Source organism: Asterias amurensis, chromosome 1, assembly GCF_032118995.1.
Source record: "Asterias amurensis chromosome 1, ASM3211899v1".
In the NCBI taxonomy this organism is placed as follows: Eukaryota; Metazoa; Echinodermata; class Asteroidea; order Forcipulatida; family Asteriidae; genus Asterias; species Asterias amurensis.
The window spans coordinates 21689622-21711281 of record NC_092648.1 but is presented as its reverse complement, the minus strand read 5'-3'; the positions used below and the strand labels follow the sequence as shown (position 1 = coordinate 21711281).

General features: G+C 39.5%; 3 protein-coding genes across 3 annotated transcripts in view; all 3 read left to right on the top strand.

The window, feature by feature from the left end:
• The first annotated feature begins 2292 nt into the window (after positions 1–2292).
• Positions 2293–21660, top strand: part of LOC139949118 (tRNA 2'-phosphotransferase 1-like) — a 120365-nt gene continuing 100997 nt past the window's right edge. The window contains exon 1 of the mRNA XM_071947742.1: positions 2293–2302. The gene's annotated coding sequence lies outside the window, so the exon portion shown is untranslated. The remainder of the gene's footprint in view (positions 2303–21660) is intronic.
• On the top strand, positions 3570–13665 carry LOC139948936 (5'-AMP-activated protein kinase subunit beta-2-like). Its single transcript, XM_071947348.1, has 8 exons — positions 3570–3735; positions 6691–6919; positions 8525–8682; positions 8976–9069; positions 9609–9726; positions 10592–10725; positions 11583–11651; positions 11919–13665. Exons 2-8 carry the CDS (start codon positions 6761–6763, stop codon positions 11994–11996), a joined length of 810 nt encoding a protein of 269 aa, XP_071803449.1. The 5' UTR covers positions 3570–3735; positions 6691–6760; the 3' UTR covers positions 11997–13665.
• LOC139948853 (UDP-glucuronosyltransferase 2C1-like) lies at positions 15431–21621 on the top strand. Its single transcript, XM_071947234.1, has 4 exons — positions 15431–16590; positions 17122–17341; positions 20129–20348; positions 21092–21621. Exons 1-4 carry the CDS (start codon positions 15670–15672, stop codon positions 21372–21374), a joined length of 1644 nt encoding a protein of 547 aa, XP_071803335.1. The 5' UTR covers positions 15431–15669; the 3' UTR covers positions 21375–21621.

The window sequence follows — 21660 nt, the reverse complement described above, 5'->3', positions numbered from 1 at the left end:
AAAAGAAAAAAAGGGGAAAAAAAGAAAAAAAGATGTGTCCTGGCCTTGAACCCACTATGTATTATTCAAGGTCAAGCATTTACAATATAAATTGGAAATTAAACGCACCACACTAAACACTGTCAGTGTTGCCCCTTCATGATTTTGTTGTGGATAATTAAATTTGAAGAGTAATTAAATTTAAAGAATAAAGGTTGCCTTCTAAGCATCCTGGAGAATATATCCTCCATTGTTAATACAGTAATTTTTTGTAGCTTTGAATTTCTGCTTCGAGTTAAAATTTAATGGTGTCTTTAGCTATCTCACTGCAACTGTAAAAAAAAAAATCTGTTTGTGTGGCACAATGAGTCCAACCAATCATTTATATTGTAGAAATTGGTTAAGATTACAAGGCATGAAAGCAGAGTGACTAACTGGAGGATACAGTTTCATTCAAAAGTATACAATATTGTGGTTTAACAAAATGGTTTACAATCAGGGCCAAATTTCATAGAGCTGCTTAAGCACAAAAGGGTTGCTAAGCACCACAATATTATGCTTACCAGAATGAGGTTGCCAGCTAAAAAGCATTTAATATGTACAAAATGTGACTGGTATCCTGCTTGTTTTCGCTTAGTGGAAAATTGCTGAGCATAATCCTCTGTTGAAGCAGCTCTATGAAGATGGGCCCTGTTTGTCGTTTTGTTGTTATTCTATGTTGTACACGACTTCATGTAACTACTTTTGTTGTTCATCTATGCACTGCAACTTGCAGCACCAACTTCCTTACACTTCATCAGGTTTGCTGTTTTTTTCCAAAATGCCTTTTACCTTGCTTGTGTTTCCACTCTCTCCGGTTATTTTAAAAGTAGTTTAATTGTTAACCAACCAGTACCAATACATGACTATAAACATGAAGTGGATTTTACTGAGCTTGGCTGAAAGGGTCAGTGGAGGGTACATCATGTATGTGACTATTTTTAACGAGCCTTGCATTGTTCTAAAAGCACTTCAAAAGTTTGTAACATTCAAACAAGTTTGTGTTAGTAGAAATACTTGTTTTTCCAAGTGATGTGGTCAGACCTCATATAAGCTTAAAAATCTTACCTTGCAAGGGGAAGCAAGGCTCAAATCAGAGGGGGAAGTCTGGAGCTTGTAGCACAATTGTACTGGGCAATAATCTGTTTGACAAGACCGCAGGTCTGAATGAGAAAAAAAAAAGTCTTATTCAATTGAAAAAAGATGAGACTGATGGACTTTATCCAGTAATGAGTTTGCTGTCCCGACACTAAAATCACTGGCCTAGAGACCAGTCTATATTTCAGTTAAGTCTCCTTCAATGTTATGGCTTATTGTCATTATCAATTAGACGCCTTGTTTCTATGACAACAAGACATGATAACCAGCACATTATTGTACAATGCTTGTCAAAAATAAACACTCATGACTTATAAATACCAACAATATTGTCACACCAAGAATTATTCAAAAGTTAGGTAGAACGTATCATTTTTTAGATTTTTGACTAAAAATGTTACCATTAATTTGTCATGACTTCAATTAAATTAAACCTGGCATATCCACAACACAAGCCTAAATATTGTTTGTTATATTTCAGTCTTTAATTGGTTGTTATATTTCAGTTTCAATATGCTTTGAGCACATATGATTGGAACCATGTTGTAGCCTAGCTTAGAACGCCTTTGGTTGGCCGATACCTTTTACTACCTGCACACACTTTTGGCGTCATAGAGAACAACTGCTCCCACATTGTTGTTGGTACCCCATAGCATGGAGGAAGGCTTCCTTCCTACATAAATAGTATGGAGGAACTTCCTTCCTACATGCCCATAGTATACAAATGTTGAGTGGCTCAGAGTGGAATTGGAGGAATATTATCGCAAAGTAAAATTTTGACTGTTCCATTTAACGAGGCTTCGCCTCGTGAAATGAAACAGTCCAAATTTTACCGAGCGATAATATTCCTTCCATTCCACTAATTAAAGCCACTCGATATTTGTTTTATAAAACTGACATATAGATCCTTGTCATTTGATGTATTTTAAAAGTACATGTATAACATGATGAAAAATCACACAAATTACTGACAACCAAAAATCATATAGCGCTGCATAGTGTCAACAATGCACAAATCGGATCACAACCTTTTGCACAGGTGCTCCTTTGTTTTAGCAGCGGCGCGGCGGCGCTGTACTGCTCAAAAACATTAGGAACAAGGATGATCCTAACTGTTGAATGGGAAATGCTATTCCCCATGGGCGATCGCCGGTGCGGATGGGAGTAATAGTGAATGTCACGTGAAGTAAGTTCCACCAATCAAATGACAAGGATCTGTATGCCAGTTACATGATAATAAATATATGGGTTCAAACTAAACCTTGTGGGCAGAATTGTTCTCCTTAGGACCCCAAAAGTGCTTCTCAAAGAGGAATTCTTTTGAATTTGAAATTTATTTAGTCAGCGGATCCATACAAGAATTGAATGACTCCACATTCAACTACCACCCCCTTTAAATTATTATAAGCATCATAGAACAAGGACCATGCCCTTTACGCAGTAAGCCTCACTTGCATAAATAAATATGTGAAGAGGTGATAAATGGTGAAATACCCCGCCCACGTTTTTGGAAAGTGAGATTTTTTCAATCATTTTATCTAGTTTTTATTACTTAAAGTTTTATAAAACTTACCTGGAATATTCCTGAAATACAGTGGACATGAAGTTGCCTGAGTGAGTTTTTGAGAAAACAAGCACAATAGTTGTTACAAAGTTAAGTATTTGCATGGTAACATAAAAGAAAAAGCAAATCTAAGGACTACTTGAATTGTTGTATATTCTTTATATTTTACAAACTCAGAGGAATCCACTCCATTTTCAGTACAAACTATTGCGCCAAATAACCAAAAAGAGTGAATGTAGCCGTACCAATGGGAATCAACTACGAAAACGTTTACAAAAACTATTTGTTAATTTTTTTTTTTTTTTTTTTGGACAGGGGATTATTACGTTTTTGTAATGCACATGTAGGAAAGATTGTAATCATGGTAAATGTAAACAACGTTGCAAGGGGATCGGGAGAGGGCGCACTTCAATTCTACCGACCGATGCGGAAATTTAGCCTCAATTTTGTCTAGTCCGGTTTTATGGCAAGGATAGCGTGATTGATATATTTTTATAGAAAAAACCCTTAAAATAAACAAATACCTCGTTCAGATTTACTCTTGGTAGATTCCAATTATTTGGGAACTGTTCTGCTCCACTGAATGTCCCCTTCCAATGTAGGTGTGTTCACTTGTTCATTGCAGGTTTGCACCCCAGGTCAAGTTCATGGCTTTGGAGGGAAAACTAATTTTACTTGGTCAGTTACTAAATTTGTTATACATTCAAAACAATCATTACTTCACGTATTTATTTTTGCCATCGTTTCTCATTTCTTCTCCTCGTGGAAAAGTCAATTTAGTTTGTATTTGGAAGTTTAAACCTTATTCTGTTTTACACAAAATTAATAGTTCCCCTATCACAAAAATGGTTTGATCGGTACAAGCGATTCGTCCATTTAGTCAAGGGACTTCATCTAGCTGGTAGCGCTGCTGCATGCTTTGTGATCTGTGCACAACGACTGGATCTCTAGGAACGCACGTAAACCACCTAAACCATAAAGGGGCAAGGTCAACCGAAGCCAACATCAAAATGGAAGCGATCATGGCCATGTTCAACATTTTAAACTAACCCCAGGTAAATTTCATTATATTTGTGTATTGTTGAGTTTATAAATCAGTAAAATTGTATGAACAATGTGCTTGTGTCTGGGAGTGTGAGTGGGTGTGTGTGACCGCACAGAGCAGGGAACGTGAGAGAGTACCGTAACCATATGAGTACAAAATCTAGTGTAGTCAGAGGTAAAAATGTGCACAAGCAAGTTGTTTTTGTAAACATCTCATCCACCTCTGACCTCTGTCCTGATCAAGGCACATACAATTTGCGTCTCCCAAGATGGTGAGCAACAATTTTGGACCCACATTTCGATAGTTTCATTAGTATAACGGATTATAGTCATGATAGTAGACTACTTGACGGCAAAACATGAAAGTGATGGATAAACATGTCAACGGGGGAGCCTTATACAGTCGTTTGACCAGTTCTGGATCACTTTTTGAATTCACATTGTTTTTTGTTGCAATCTCTTTGATATCTTAAACAAAAAAGTTTATCAGTTTACCTAAACATGACATAAAACTCACCAAGTATTCACTGACAAAAAAAGGTTAGTTCTTTTGAAGAGGCTTTAAGAAAAGTATTGTCACCTGTTTGACCAGTTCAGGATCAGTTGAATCTATTCTGAATCAGTAGAGTGCCCTTTATTGCAAACCCAAACTCCCATTCATAAAACTGTCTCTCAAGGACACAAAACTTCAGAGGTGTGTTGGCATGGACTTGGACTTCATTTGTTTAGTGAATGTCATGCAAGTGTCTTCAATAGCAGCGCAAAAAACCAGTGACAAAACCACAAAACAACAGCAAAGGCAAATGAAAAAGTGAAGCGAACGTAAAAAGCATTATCGACCCCTCCAAGTTTAAATTTCTAAAAAAAAAAAAAATCTAAAAGAATTTGTTGAAGTAATGTTTCTCAAAATCATCTGAATAAACTTTCTACTGCAGTAGTATGATTTTACCATACTTAGTAAGTTAGTGCGGCACCATTTGATGCAATGAGATGTTGAGTGATCCCGAACTGGTCAAGGGTAAGTTGCCCCCCTAAAGAAGATTTTGGTAACTTCGTCTCCTCAAAAAAACAAGGTGTCTGCACAGTATTTACAGGAATGTTTTTTTACACATTTTTATCATTTTACATAAATATTTTTTGCCCCGGCACTCCAATTCTAAAGGTAAGAAGTTTTAACAGTGTTTTTCAACCAACATTTTTACACAAAAAAATGATAAATTTCGCAGACAACCTTCAGGAAAACAGCCATAATTTATTTGCTGATGATGTTTGGCACCTAATTTTGGGTTTGTTGGTTTAATGGGTGTTAATCTTCACATTTATCAACAGAAATTGGTAATAATGAGAAGTGATATAACTATTTGGTTATTGCAAAGTTGAAGTGATCCCGAACTGGTCAATGATCCCGAACTGGTCAAATGACTGTAATATAGTTTTTAGAAGTAAATAATGATGAGGTTCGTTCTGGCCGCTGACGTCTCTGTTACTTTAGTGGAGACGATAGCGGAACGAACCAGTTTTAGGAGTAATCATCATCATGCTCAATCACATAAGTACAGAATTATTTAGCTTGGAATCTTTCTTGATTTCAGCAGATATTGGAATGTTGGACGATGATCTGATCTGATCTGATTTTATCTTTTTGTTAAGGTTGTGTCAGTTTCACTAGCACTAGGTAAACACAATCAACAGCCAAATGTTTGTTAGCACTTTGCACGGATGCTAGTTGCGATAATCACAACCCTCTATCCTCACGAAAATTATTATTAATATAGCATTTCACACTGATATTTAGTGCTAGCCCCACCTGTGTATGGCCAACTCTCTGAATCCGTGGCCACACCATGGAGCTCCATGGCCACACGTACGTCTGGATCCATCTTGTGTGCAGCTTGTTGACCCCATTCATTTGACAAATCGCACTCCTTACAAAATTATACAAGCAATTCATCGCTTTAAACCAGAAACCAGATCACAAAGCTCTTATCTTAACAGTTCCACTTGGGTGTTTTTTTGGATGGAAATAAATTACATTTTAAAAAGATATCTGAAGAAATAACTTTCAACTTCAAAATTACTTTCCTTGGTGTGCACAAAGAGCAGCCATTTTGGATTGACCCCAGTCATGCATATTCAATCACGATGCAAATGGTTGACCGGGATGTGGGCGGAGCCGATACATAAAGCGACCATAAAGCGATGCATGTTCAAAGCCTTGCTATATATACTATGGCTGAATTTTGTTTTTTAAACGGCAAATCAACAGCCAATCACAGTGTGCAGAATGTTGGTAGTATTGTACCGGTACTTTAAAAAATACATCCATGTGCATGGTCGATAAGTAGACGACAGAACGCTCCGGGTATTGTCCTAAGAAAAAACCTCCTTGATTGTGACATTGGAAGGTTGGAATGACGCATACACCCGCATACTTGCCCAGGTGTGTGTACCATGGTTTGAAAGCCTGCATGGCCTGCCTGCTGCGCTGACAGCTGCAGCCCTGGCCGCGTTGCATATGCGTGCAAAGACAATGTGGCAAGGCATACTAGAATTTAGAAACAAGGAAAGACTCAACAGCAATTTAAAATAGTGAGCAATAACTTTTATTTAAGGTCCAAATAATCAAAACTAAATGGCAGAACAAGGTTAGGAAAAATGTGGCAACAACGTTAGGTGAATTTTGTCAAAAGAAAATTCTTTATGATTGTGGCATCGGAAGGTTGTACTCGGGAAAACTTATTATTTAAAACAAAAAATATACAAAAATTTAGACATGACATCTTTATTGTTCATGTTTTTACTGAAATGATGTCTTACCACTATTAAAAGCTTATCTCAACAGTAGGTATCCCAACAATTTTTAAAGATCGCTTTATATTTTTGTTTCTAATAAATACACTGGTGTGTAAACCTTAACGGTTTTGATGTAACCCAATCTATGCACTTCATCATTATTTTCAACACAGGTTCAGACCCAGATAGATCAAAGAAGTGGAATAATCAGATTGTCAAGCAACCAAGAATTGCCTTAACACCATGGGGAACACCGGCACTAAAAGGGAAGGCAAGGATGCTGGACCATTATCTCCAACAAAGGAATCGCCAAACACCTTTGACTTTGTCCCCAACAAGACGGGAATTCTTCAGCAGTCATCATTAGATGATAGTCTTGACTTACCCCCGGGAACATTAAATGTGAGTGTATCTTACAAAGACTGATTGGACTGTTTGAGGGACATGATTATACATGCTTTATCCAATCAAGAGCATTGGCCCAAAGACAGTGATTTCAACTTGAATTGCTAAATGTTCAAGAAATACAGCAACCTCATTCCCAGTGGTGTATGATCTCGCTGCACCATTCTTTCCCAGAACAACTTGCTCAATCATAACCCCTGGAAGTGGAACTTTGAAGTATTCAATTATATTGAATATTTTAATAAATCTCGTGGACAAATCACTCTAAGCGAACGCTCCCAGTGGTAGCCCACAAAAGGGGCATGAACTCAAGTCTTAGAGCAAGTGGTCCACTTTCATTCTTGTTAGTTCTTGTGACATTTCTAAGTGTATGCAGCCTAGGCTGACTTTGTAAATTAGTGATTCATTTTCAATTGATTGCGTCAAAACTAAAGACACGCACGTATTAAGAAACGTTAGTATTAAGCACCCTACAAGCTCGCAATCATTAATTTAAAAGGCTGCAGAGCACTCACTTTTAGTAGCCAATCAGAATTTTGTTATTAAGTGCATCCCTTCCAGGGTTTAGTGATGAGATATATTGATGGCAGGCCTGATACTTCCTGGAGGCAACAAAGGTGATTGCCTTCCATGCCCCCTGGTCATTGTCTCGGTGCCTTGCAATTCTCTTGTAGAAACTGACAACTTCCTCATAGGGTGTCCTTTACCAAGGAGAACATGCCTTGGTGGTGCCCTTGCCCTGTCAGAAACGAAGCATACAGGCCTGATGCGCTGCGCTGCCCATTGTGGCGAGTCTGGTGATAAAGTTACTTTGTTGCACCCAAACTTGATGATTGTTGCAGCTGCAGATTACATCCAACTATGGCGTAGACCTTCACAGTCGATGACTGTGGATTATTGTAATTACAAAGACAACAATTAGCATTCTCAATCTAGCATCCCTCAAGTTTACCGTTCTATTGAAGTATGAGTTTGTTTATATTTGTTTATAAATGATGTAAAGATTAGGGGTTATCTTTGCACCAAGGCCCTTTAATGACACTGGACACGTTTGGTAATTGTCAAAGACCAGTATTCTCACTTGGTGTATCCAAACATGTATTAAATAACAAACCTGTGAAATTTTGGGCTCGATTGGTGATCAAATTTGCAGGAGAATAATGAAATAATAAGCACCCTTGTTGCATTACTTTGTGTGCTTTCAGATACATCATAAAAGGCTTCAGCTCAAGTCTTTTAATATTTGAATGATAAATTACCTCTTCCTCTGTTACTTCAGAGGAAGCCGTTTCTCACAATGTGTTAAACTATCAACAGCTCTCCATTGCTCGTTACCAAGTATTTTTATAATAACAATTATTTTGAGTACCAATAGTGTCCAGTGAGTTTAAATGTTCCCTATCATGATTATTTGCATTAGCCAATCTGTTGGCCTTTGTATATGCTAAGTCTGGTCATGTAGGGGTTAAGGATCAATATCTGTCCCTGACAAGCACAAATTATGAAACCCTTTGGATTGATAATTTGTTTCTCTTTGCCACAAGAAACAGACACTTTTTGTAAATCTCCGTCATGGACTATTTTGAATGGTTGTCTTCACAGGAAATGTTGAACCGGAAGTCGGAGGTGCCTATGATGGAGCAGTCCCAGACGAGCAATAAACATTTACCGGTGGTGTTCAAGTGGGAAGGTGGAGGAAAGAATGTTTTCATCTCAGGTTCTTTTAATCATTGGAGTAAAAAAATACCTCTAAATAAAAGGTAATTTTGACAAGATAAGGTCTCGCCCTAAACAATTGCTAAGGGCCAGATAACACCTTCCTCCAAACTTGCAATGTTGGATACTAAAAACTGTGCTTATTTCACATTTCTTCCATTCAGTTGTGAGTAATACATTTTTAAAATTGTGTCAATTTATTTTAGAGTGTTTGAGTGTAACTTTTTTTAATGAGCGGATCACCTCTATGGTCTTACAGATGTGTATTATTACGTGATCTATAATTCATGTATTGTATTGTTTTTGTTTGTTTGTGTGTTTGTTTGTTTGTGTGCAGCCATGGAGATTTTACTACCATAATAGACCTACCAGAGGGTGAACATCAATATAAGTACTTTGTAGATGGCCAATGGCAACACAATACCAAACAGGTAAGAAAACATCAAGATACAATAGTATTAAAATAATTGTAGAACTTAACAGAGTTTGTAGCTAGAAGTGTGTTATGCCTCTCTATTGGAAAGCATTTTTGTATTTTAGTCTTTGAATATCTTGTATTTTGAAATTGTACTTAAATAAATATTGTTATATTTCGTAATGTTTTTCTGTACTTTTAAAAATAGTATATATTTGCCCTGTAATTTTTGATGCAATTCAATCTCTGGCTGTCAAGTTTGATTGTTTTTAATAAACTAATAATATTAATAATAATTTCAAACTTTCTTCAGGCCACTAAACTCTAATCAGGGCCACTCAAAACCAAGCTAGCTGTCATTCATAAATACCTGAGACAGTTTATCCATTCTGATTGGTTGAGAGGAGATCACGTGGCCATTCAAACATGTGATATAAACACGTTGAGAAGTGTTTGAACATGCGCTTAAATATGAATAAAGTCGGGGAGGGGGTGGGGACACATCTCAAAACTTGTTTGACCTGACAGTAATTTCAAATCGTTTCTCTTCCGCAGCCAACTAGGGCCAATGAGTTTGGGGCAATGAACAATGTGGTCAAGGTTCAAGATACAGACTTTGAGGTGTTTGAAGCGTTAGACATTGACTCCTCGACAAGTGCTACAAAACACAGAAGTGAGTATTGACCCGTTGTAGACGCAGAACATACCTCCGCACAATACGCATCCACCATTTTCAAAGATTTTTGAGTCAATTCCTTTGTGTACATTTTGACTCGCCAAATGGCGGTCAGGGTAGGTGTTAAGGCCGAGTCACACTGCAGCAATAACAAAAACGATTATGACACAAAGAGAATGCATTCTATTGGTTGAATTGCTCCACACGCAGAATACGCAGACGCTTATTCAACCAATAGAATGTGTTCTCTTTATGTCGTGATTTTTATCGGTTTTCACAATTGCTGCAGTGTGACTCGACCCTTATAGACCCTTCTCATTGACATCACATTTTTGCCATTCTGGAGTTCTATGCACACGTACATGGAGTGCCATCCCGTGTTGTGTTTGTATCCCATGCTTGTGCAGTTCTAGTAACGTGAGTGTGCGTTATGTAAAGTACTGTAACTGTAAAGTACTCCCCTATGGGCAGCAATAAATTAATAATTAAAACGTTTGAGACGAGTCTGAAGTCCGCATAGAACATGGCTGACCAATAATAAACAAAAAAAAGGAATCTTATAGAAAATATTCAAAATACAAGAGAAATGTCTGAAATAAGAAAAATCCCTTACAGAATATTTACATGTGACCATTCATGGAAAGTTTTTTAAAAGGAGTTACGTCAGGTCTGAAATGCAAGCGATGTAACAACCAAAGCTAAAATTGTTACAGTGCTGTTTCGTTGTTCGGACCTAATACAAGCTTCAACAGACCTTTCCATGGCGCTAACGACAAACCCTCCACTGATTGTATTTTCACCTTGCGAAACTTAAATTAACCTTAAAATGTGATAGCATCGAGTGTTGTTTTGTTTTGTTTAGATTTGTCTGGCTCCCCACCTGGTACATACGGTCAGGAGATACCAACCAGAGAGATGCAGAACAGTGTCGGAGGCCCACCCATCCTTCCTCCTCATTTACTTAATGTTTTACTCAATAAAGACGTTGGTGCTCAGGTACGAATAATGTTGTTATTAATATTTTATATTTTGGGGGCTTTACCCATATACACCAATGTGTGTTAGCACTGCATACTCACTACTTTCCCCCCGAGTCCTGTGAAAAATTCACAGGCATATTACTGCCCAGTGTCTTACCAAAGAGACCACAGAGATTGCTCATGTGGATTTACGTTAGAAATTAGAATTAGATATTGGAAACTGCTTACCGACCAAAGGACCTATAGGAGCAAATAACTAGTTAATGGCCGGATATTTCGACCCTAGCGGAGTCTTTCTTGAAGGTTAAATGAGTTAGCCTTTAAGAAAGACCCTGCCTTTTTTGTTGCATTTGTGGATTTAAAGGAACACGTTGCCTTGGATCGGTCGAGTTGGTCTTTGAAAAGCGTTTGTAACTGTTTTTTATAAAATGCATACGAGTAGAAAGATGTTGTAAAAGTAGAATACAATGATCCACACAAACATGCCTCGAAATTGCACGGTTTTCCTTTTACCTCGTCGACTTACACGGTTGGCCATTTATGGGAGTCAAATTTTTGACTCCCATAAATGGCCGACTGTGTTAGTTCGCGCAGTAAAAGGAAAACCACGCAATTTTGAGGCAAACTTGTGTGGATAATTGTATTCTACGTTTAAAACATCTTACCAACCATATGCATTTTGTAAAAAACGGTTACAAACGCTCAGTTATAGATCACCTCGCCGATCCAAGGCAACGTGTTCAGTTAAGCAGATAGTTTCAGCCAAATCAGAGAAAAAAATTGTTAAAGCTTGGTTGAAACATAATTTTGTCTGTCAAGTTTTGCTCCTTTTTTTAAACATGTCATTTATTTGTTTGTTTTTTTCTTTTGCAGTATGAGCCGACACTTCTACCTGAACCTAACCATGTCATGTTAAATCATCTGTATGCGTTGTCAATAAAGGTAAATTCAAAGTTATATTATGAATCCTGTAAGCACAGAAATGTTTTGCTAAGCAGAAACAGGTCACAGTAAGTTTGCGCTATTGTGGCTGGTGCCCCAATAAGTTTTTGCTTAGCAAATGAATTAGTCAAACAGTATTTTCAGCTTAACAGCTTTATGAAATTTGACCCTGTTTCTAAGCACTGTGAGCATAAGCAGAATACTATAGCAAGCTATTGATCCCTGCTTTTCATTTTTCTCCTCATCTATTTTGTTGGATTTCTCCAGGATGGTGTTATGGTGCTCAGTGCAACTCATCGTTACCGGAAGAAGTACGTCACCACCCTTCTCTACAAGCCTATATAAAAAGCTAAAGTATGTTTGTTTTATGTATATATATAAATAATATTAGTTAAATCAACATAGCATTGTTAACAGAGACTACAGAATATGGTGGTTATTTTCAAAGTGATCACACAGTTTGATTAATGGTGCTTTCAGTGATGTCAAATCATTGTTATTGTTTGAAATCCCCTCAAATCCTTTTGAGGAAGGTGTATGTAGGATTTTGTAGGATTTGGGACAGTTGGTCTAAATGACAATTGCTTAAGTACCTAAGCCATGCATCTTGATTAAGTTCTTGTATTTTGGTGTTGAATGACTGCAGAGTTGAGTATTCAGGAGGGTCTTTTGGAAAAGAGGGAATAAATTGTTTTACTTGACCCCTGACGAAAAGTGTCATAGTTTCATTCAGGATATTCGGCCGGCGTTGGCATTTTCAAGAAAACAAAAAAATCTGAAGTTGATAGCAAGTGCTTTACTTGCTGTTTGAATGTAAAATTTAACCCTTAATATCGTGAAGAGTGACGCCATGTAGTTTCATCTGGAGTAAGAAGTCTATATAAAATGCAGGCAGGCAGTTGTACAAATAATTGAGAGAGAGATTACAAAACCTTTCAGTCTGAGAATGTTCTTGATTCCAAAACTTATTGGCCACTTCGTGAAAAAAAAAAACAGAAAAAGAAAAGAGTACTGCCTGCAGTGTTCTGTATGCGAAATAATCCATATTAGAATTAGACATTCTGTGATCTGCTAGACTGTAAAATGTCAACAGCAATGACCATTTGAATAATGACTACTTTTCTTGAATTCAGTTCTGTCTGAAATCGTCTTAATGTCGCACTTGTTTTGTGACAGTTACAGAAATTGCAGTTTTCATGTTTTTTTCAAATTGAAGCACTGATTTTCCATCAAGTGACAAGATAGATTGATGAAATTATAAATAGTGTATATATTTTGCTCGGTAATAGAATTTTTGTTTTGGGCTTAGGTGGTTCGAGATAAGGTATTTGTACACAATTGAATCCTGATTTACTGCAGATGATGAAAAATAAGCAATATTTATAGGTGGGCTAAATCTTGTCGGAATACTCTGGTGACCAGATAACCAGCTCCTGCTGGTTATTATCAACCAGTTAAACACCCCCACGTGACACACTCCCCACAAATAAGAATAGCTAAACTGTCTGAGGTATTTATGAATAATTGTCTATAAAACTAATCAAATCGTTTACAGGTGGGTCACATGCATTGCCGATGTTTGCCATAGTTTGCAGATGTGCCAACTTGTTTACCTGTACAAAATTAATAACCATTTTTAGTTGTTTCTTTGCTGAAATACTTTTCCGTTATATGCAAATTTCAAAAGCAATGTGTTTGAGTGATTGTTCAGTTTTTTTTTGTCAAGTACCTTCGTGTAATAAAACAGTGGTTTAAAACTGCAAGTATACATGTGTTAATAACAGTCGAACTTTGTTATAAAAAAGATTGTTTGGACTGACCAAATTACCTCTATATATTGTAACAAGAGGACAGCAAAACAAAGATACAGCAGAAAATTAGATTTGGGACTTCAGAATCTATTCTTTATATGAAAGCAGAATATTGCTCTTTATAAACGAGGGTTTACTGTCAACATCGTAGCCTAGTGCCCTATTTCCAGTCACTCTAAATAAAATATGTTGTCTTAAAGTGACTTGAAGTGGTTTAACTCTTGTGATACAGTGTAGTTCATTGTTAGCTTCCTACCCCTTCTAAGTCTCTGTTTGATTTTTGCGCTCTATAATATATTCATATTTGAACAGATCATGTTTTAATAATGTTGTCCAGAGCCAACATTTTAATTGAATAAATCTTGCAGTTGGTATGACATATGGAGGGTTTCCTATACACACTGCCTCCATTTAACATTGGTGGGAGAGTCAACTTGAGTTTGAATCATGTGCTCAGTTCAAACCTTTTGGTTTTCGAGAATAATGTCAAAGGTAATTTTTATGCAGAAGACAATAGGTCACTATAGCAACACTTTCTTGCAGCATTCGCTTGCAGCTTGTAAAAAACAAAATGGAAATTTTTGAGTGGATTTGTGACCGTGGATTAAAGCCATTGGACACTTTAGGTACAGAAAAAAAACAGAAGGTAATGGTGAAAGACTTCTCTTGAAATATTATTCCATGAAATGCTTTACTTTTTGAGAAAACATTAAAACAATATCAATTCTCGATAGCGAGAAGTACGGATTTATTTTAAACACATGTCATGACACAGCGAAACGTGCGGAAACAAGGGTGGGTTTTCCGTTATTTTCTCCCGACTCCGATGACCGATTGAGCCTAAATTTTCACAGGTTTGTTATTTTATGTAGAAGTTGTGATACACGAAGTGTGGGCCTTGGACAATACTGTTTACCGAAAGTGTCCAATGGCTTTTATGATCAAAGATTGGCTGGTAGTGTACCTAAGCTGTTCAAGCTTGAGGTTCTAAAAAGGCTTGCCTTTGAAAACTGGGCTGGGTCAGCATTGGGTTTCCCTGATCCCAAGTATCATCAATGTAAGATTGATAATATCTCAAATCTGCTGGTACTCAACATCAACGTTTAGTAAATGGCGTTATGTAAATAAAGGCCTATACACTGATATTTATACAAAAAGTCACGAAGTTCATTTGGTGAATGATGTTTAATTTCGAGAAGTGATTGTACAATACATGGTGTAACTTTTCGAAAGTTGCCCCAAATCTGAGTGACCATGCTTTATTTGGTCTTTTCAATTCCACATGCAACTGTATCGTATTAATGACACAATAATCGTTGTTTTGTCTTTCTTGAACAGTGTATTTGTCATGACGAGTCGTTCGGTCTTTGAAAAAGATATGTACAGAGTTAGTTCATTTTGTACAATTTGCAGATTGTTGCCCCATAGTTTTCCGTTTTGCCTGAGTGGAAGTGAATAAGGATAACTTTCCGTATGGCGCCACCACTTTTTCACTCATTTTTACAAAAAGGGATATATCAATCAGGTAAATTAGATACTATATTATTTTATTTCGAATGAAAAAGTGGTGGCGCCATACGGAAACTTTTCCGTGAATAATACGGGTATCTGTTTGATGTCAGTTCACATTTGTTCATGTCATGTTCTACTAGAAAAAAACCCAAGCCAGATATATCACGGAGCAATAAACTAGATACATGTATACCAAAGATTATAGAGCGCCGCAAGGCGCAAGATGCGGAACTCGGGCTGAAATGTGAAATCCCACTGGATGCCATTTCGGCAAGTAACTCTTTTGATACAACAGTAGATCAGTGCAGATCAGTGCAGACAATGACCATTCCTATCAATGGGAAACAAAACATTTACTTGCTGAAATGGCGCCCATGCGTATTTCACGTTCCAACAATAGATAAAGCTTCAGTTCCTCATCTTGCGCCTTGCGGCGCTCTATAATCTTTGATGTATACCAACTTCCTGAAGCAGTCAGATATGCTGGTACGTTATACCATGGAGCGATGTTCCTTTTATAGCTCCATGGTTATACCACGGTATAAAGGTGTGGATACTGGTAGTGGTTCGTGTTCAATGTTCATCACCCCATTCACGGCGAGTGGGTTTAATGCCGATGTTTCCTAGGCGTAACGGAAATCTCATTTCAAAACGTTGCTCACTGCATCGGCTGAGATTATCCGAGTAAAGTCAATATGGCTGCTCTCTCGTCTTTGTTGAGCAAAATGGCTCTCTTTGCCATAGCGATGTTTTGTTTTCCCTATTCTACGGAGGCATCTAATATTTTATTCATTTCTGGATTGGGCGGCCCAGGCAGTCATTTCTACACGGGCTCGATCATTGCCGAGACGTTGGTCAAACGGGGCCATAGTGTGACTTTCCTAATCAGTGATGTGTTCGGCCACCGGACAAACAGCAGCTTAGCCGACATCTTCACGTTCGAGACGTTTTCTTCAACGGTTTCCGTAAGTGATATGCAGAAAGGTTTGGCGGCGTTCGGATCGTCGAGTGTAAAAGGCGAGCTGACCGGCACGTGGGGCTGGTTGAAATTATGGCTGTTAAACACGGCAGGCACGGATGGCGCCAAATCATTGAGTGTTAATTCATACTTCGCAGCTGAATGCAATGCCACCCTATCCGATGATGCCTTGATGGGTAGACTGCGAAATGCCCACTTCGACATCATTGTAGGGGACGTCATGTACCCATGTTACATACTCATAGCACAGAAACTGAACTTGAGATACGTGAATGTCATGAATGGGCTAATCATGCCGATGGCACACGGAAGACTTGCGGGCCTACCGAGCAATCCTGCGTTCATACCCGAAATGACCACGCAGTACACAGATAAAATGAACATTTACGAACGATTCGTAAATGTCATTGCGTATGGAGTAAGTTCCCTGCTGTATGACCACACCATCTTGGCACCGTTTGAAAGTCTAAAAAGGTTGCATGGAATCCAACCTGAGACGAGTGTTTTCAGGTCGTTCGGACTGGCTGAAATCTGGTTGATGAACTCGGACTTCTCGGCTGATTTCCCAAGATCTCTAACACCGAATGTTATACTTGTCGGCGGGCTCACGACGTCACCAGGCGAGCCTCTAGATCCGGTATGTAAAAATGAAGTTTAGTGTATCGAAAATTATCCGTTGGTAATTACTCAAAATAACTGTTAGGATAAAACACTTACTTTTGCAAACGAGCAATGCATAATGGAGAACTGTTGACAGTTAGTATTTTGTAACACATTGTGAGAAGAAACGGCCCCTCTAAAAGACTTCAGGCCTGAAGCCTTTCATTAGGCACCTAAAAACACATTTTGTGCAACAAATAATTTTGTGAAACTCTGATGACCAATTGAGTCAAAATGGTTCCAGATTTGTTATTTTATGCATCTATTGGGATACACGAAGTGAGAATACTGGTCTTTGACGGTATCTTTGACTATCACCTATTAGGTGTCAAGAGCCTTTTAATATGTATTCAAAGCAATACAACTAGTTTGAAAGCAAGGCAGACTAAATTATACTGTTGCTATATTACCCAGGAAACATTTCTTTTGCCTGTACACAAAATGTTTCCCTTGATCCACAGGATAGTTAACCCTGGCTTCTTTTCCTTTGGTTAACATAAACAAACAGGAGCTTGAAGACTTCATGAATGGATCTGGTGAGCATGGTGTTGTGGTTTTCACAGTTAGCTCATACTTTAACGCCATGAACGCCACCAAGTGTGCATCACTGGCCGCAACCTTGGCCCGTTTACCCCAGAGGGTGGTGTGGAAGTTCGAGGGAGAACCACCAGCTACTGTGGGCAACAACACCAAGCTGGTAAAATGGCTACCGCAAAACGACTTACTGGGTGAGTCGGGTAGGGTGGAGGTGGGGGAAGGGGATCTTTCGGTATCTTATTCATAATGGCTTGCTGCAGGTAAACATGTGAATTGAAATTTCAAACAGGAATGTTGTCACTCAGTTTATTTTAGATTAAAACCCTCAACTCTTATCCTGTAATCTTGAACCTGAATTTGAATCCAAACCCTAACATAAACTTTAACTCTATATAATCTTATTGTACTCTATAGTTGGCCCATAAAGGAACACTGCTCTATTGTTGGTCTACAGTCACTTAGCTATAAAAAGTATATTGTAGGTCTACCTTCAATAGGCTCTGTGGTTGGCCTACCCTCGATCACTGGGCTCAACGTTGGCCCTACCCTCATTGGGTTTCTATGGTAGACCCTCACTATGGTTAGCCTACCCTCATTGGGCTCTGTAGGTCTACCCTCACTAGGCTGTATGTTTGGCCTACCCTCACTGGGTGTTATGGTAGGTCTATCACTAGGCTCTATGGTAGACCTATACCCTCTCTGATAGGTTCTATGGTAGACCCTCACTAGGCTCTATGGTTAGCCTACCCTCATTGGGTTCTATGGTATACCCTCACTAGGCTCTATGGTTAGCCTACCCTCATTGGGTTCTATGGTAGGTCTACCCTCACTAGGCTCTATGGTTAGCATACCCTCATTGGGTTCTATGGTAGACCCTCACTAGGCTCTATGGTTAGCCTACCCTCATTGGGTTCTATGGTAGGTCTACCCTCACTAGGCTCTATGGTTAGCCTACCCTCATTGGGTTCTATGGTATACCCTCACTAGGCTCTATGGTTAGCCTACCCTCATTGGGTTCTATGGTAGGTCTACCCTCACTAGGCTCTATGGTTAGCATACCCTCATTGGGTTCTATGGTAGACCCTCACTAGACTCTATGGTTAGCCTACCCTCATTGGGTTCTGTGGTAGACTCTCACTAGGCTCTATGGTTAGCCTACCCTCATTGGGTTCTATGGTAGACCCTCACTAGGCTCTATGGTTAGCCTACCCTCATTGGGCTCTTTGGTAGGTCTACCCTCACTAGGCTCTACGTTTGGCCTAACCTCACTGGGTGTTATGGTGTAGGTTTATCACACGGCTCTATGGTAGGCCCTATCACTGATGGGCTCTGTAGGTTTACCCTCATTAGGCTCTATGGTTGGCCTACCCTCATTGGGTTCTGTGGTTTGCCTACCCTCTCTGGGATCTGGTTAGCTTACCCTCACTAGGTTCTATGGTAGGCCTTCCCTCCCTGATGAGCTCTATGGTAGGTTTACTCTCAAATGGCTCTATGGTTGGCCTACATAACTAGGCTCTACGGTAGGCCTACCCTCACTGGGCTCATAGTTGGTCTACCCTCATTTGGCTCTGGTTAGCCTACCCTCACCAGGCTATATGGTAGGTCTATACCCTATAGGCTCCGTGTTGGCCTTACGTTCACTGGGCTCACGGTTGGCCAACCCTTGACTGGTTCTATGGTAGGCATACCCTTAATAGGCTCTATGGTTGGCCTACTCCCATTGGGCTCTGGTACCCTCACAAGGTCTACCCTAATTAATAGTCTCTATGTTTGGTCTACAGTAGCTGGGCTCTCTATTTGGCCTACTCTCACTGGGAGGCAATATTGGTGCATCTCTGGGCTGATGTGCGCATGAGAATTTCCACATGAGTCACTAGGCTCTATGGTTAGCCTACCCTCATTGGGTTCTATGGTAGACCCTCACTAGGCTCTATGGTTAGCCTACCCTCATTGGGCTCTTTGGTAGGTCTACCCTCACTAGGCTCTACGTTTGGCCTACCCTCACTGGGTATTATGGTGTAGGTCTATCACATGGCGCTATGGTAGGCCCTCTCACTGATGGGCTCTGTAGGTTTACCCTCACTAGTCTCTATGGTTGGCCTACCCTCATTGGGTTCTGTGGTTTGCCTACCCTCACTGGGATCTGGTTAGCTTACCCTCACTAGGTTCTATGGTAGGCCTACCCTCATTGGGTTCTGTGGTTTGCCTACCCTTACTGGGATCTGGTTAGCTTACCCTCACTACGTTCTATGGTAGGCCTACCCTCCCTGAAAGGCTGTATGGTAGGTTTACCCTCAAATGGCTCTATGGTTGGCCTACATAGCTAGGCTCTATGGTAGGCCTACCCTCACCGGGCTCATAGTAGGTCTACCCTCATTTGGCTCTGGTAGGCCTACCCTCACTGGGCTCATAGTTGGTCTACCCTCATTTGGCTCTGGTTAGCCTACCCTCACCAGGCTATATGGTAGGTCTATACCCTATAGGCTCCGTGTTGGCCTTACGTTCACTGGGCTCACGGTTGGCCAACCCTTGATTGGTTCTATGGTAGGCATACTGGTTGGCCTACTCCCACTGGGCTCTGGTACCCTCACAAGGTCTACCCTAAATAGTCTCTATGTTTGGTCTACAGCCTACTCTCACTGGGAGGCAATATTGGTGTATCTCTGGGCTGACGTGCGCATGAGAATTTCAACATGAGTCCCAGCCTTTCTCAACAAATTTAGAAAAACCCTTAAAAATATGTCCAATTCCCTTGCATAATTTAACCTTCAGAGAGGAACAGCACAAACTGATCTCGTTCAGTTTTCTTGAAATTTGTTTGGCACATAAATTGCTTACGCTCTTTCCCGTACAACTTGCATTCCTTTAAGGCACAAAGTGAAATGTTTCTGTAGTAAGTTTTTTACGCCTACCAGGACAACAAATTGAAAAAAAAATGTTGCATTCAATTTGATTCACGTTTTTTCACTCCGCTGCAGCTCATCCCAAAACTAGGGCACTGATCACCCATGCTGGGCTGAATGGTGTCTTTGAGGCCATCTACCATGGCGTGCCGATCGTCGGTCTGCCGATGGTTGGGGATCAATTTGACATACTGGTGAGGATCGAGGCGAGGAAGTTGGGGAAAGGGGTTGACATAACTACCATCACAGAGGATATCTTTCATGAGGCCATTGTTGAGGTGTTGGAGGATAAACGGTGAGCGATTGCACTATGATTCCAATGTTTATTCTGATGTGGTTTTTTTTGTATCAATGTGTGATGATAGTACACACTTATTGACTGGCAATGAGGTAACTAGTGTACGTCTATTTTACCGAGGGACTTTGAGCGACCAAAAGAGGGACTTTATTCCCAAGGCCGAAGGCCAAGGGAAAAAGGTCCCTCTTCTGGACACTCACAGGCCCGAGGGGGAACAGACATCACTTGTTACCAAATTATGCCAGTCAATGTGTGTTTTGTAACACACCTCAGTCTTAAATGTGAAATAAGAAAAGAAATTTAGAAAAGAAAGGAAGTTTTTTAGTTGGTGTTCACGGTTCGCGTCAAGAGGCACTATTGTAACCAGGCATTTTCAAAGACTAGTGCCCAGCGGGCATTATTCCTGCAAAACACACGCGCGCGCAATCACTAGACTGTTATTAGTTCACCCACGTGACTGCATTTCAGCCAACCAGAATACAGAACAAGCAAGAGATGTGTTATAATCATTGTTATGGCCCTTCTGCATCATTGCCATCATGCTTCCACCTTAACCCCAAGGAGCACAATGTGATATCACATTAAAACAAAACATAAAAATGGGCAGACTGTCTGAATGATTATGGAAACATTTATTGAGACTAGAGCTTTGCAATAGAATAACTATATCAAACACAATGATGACATATCCTTTGATTGTTTACTAATTCTGGAATACTGTGCCTCATTTTACCATGCAGGTATAAAGCAAACGCTGAGAAGTGGTCACGCATCTTCAAAGACCAACCATCAACCCCGAGAGACAGAGCTGCTGATTGGGTAGAGGTCAGCATCAAATATGGCGGCGCCCATCTCAGACCCAAATCACTGGATTTGAACTTTTTCCAGCTGAATTCCATTGATGTCATTGCTTTCCTTTGTATCGCTTTGTTGATATTGGTTTGCATGGTATTTTTCCTCATGAGGGCGATGTGTCGTTTTATGTGCTGTAGAAATAAAACTGGAAAACTAAAGAGTGAGTAGACCGTGCGCTGTCAGACATCTCAACTTGAAAAAGAATGTCATTCAGTTAGTGCAACTATTTACTTTTTACTTGAGACCCAACCGGCTCTTTTCAGAGCCGGCACTCCCTCAAAAGAGATTCAATACAAAAGTCATGGATGTACCCGCAAGTTAACTATTATGTACAGTTTATTCTTGTTTACATTTGTAGAAAAATAGTCTTAAAGCAAATAAAGGGTTGTTTTGTTTAGCTTCAATGCTGAAGCTCTGGATAAAAGCTGCTGGACCCTGTGGTTTTGGGGTGGGT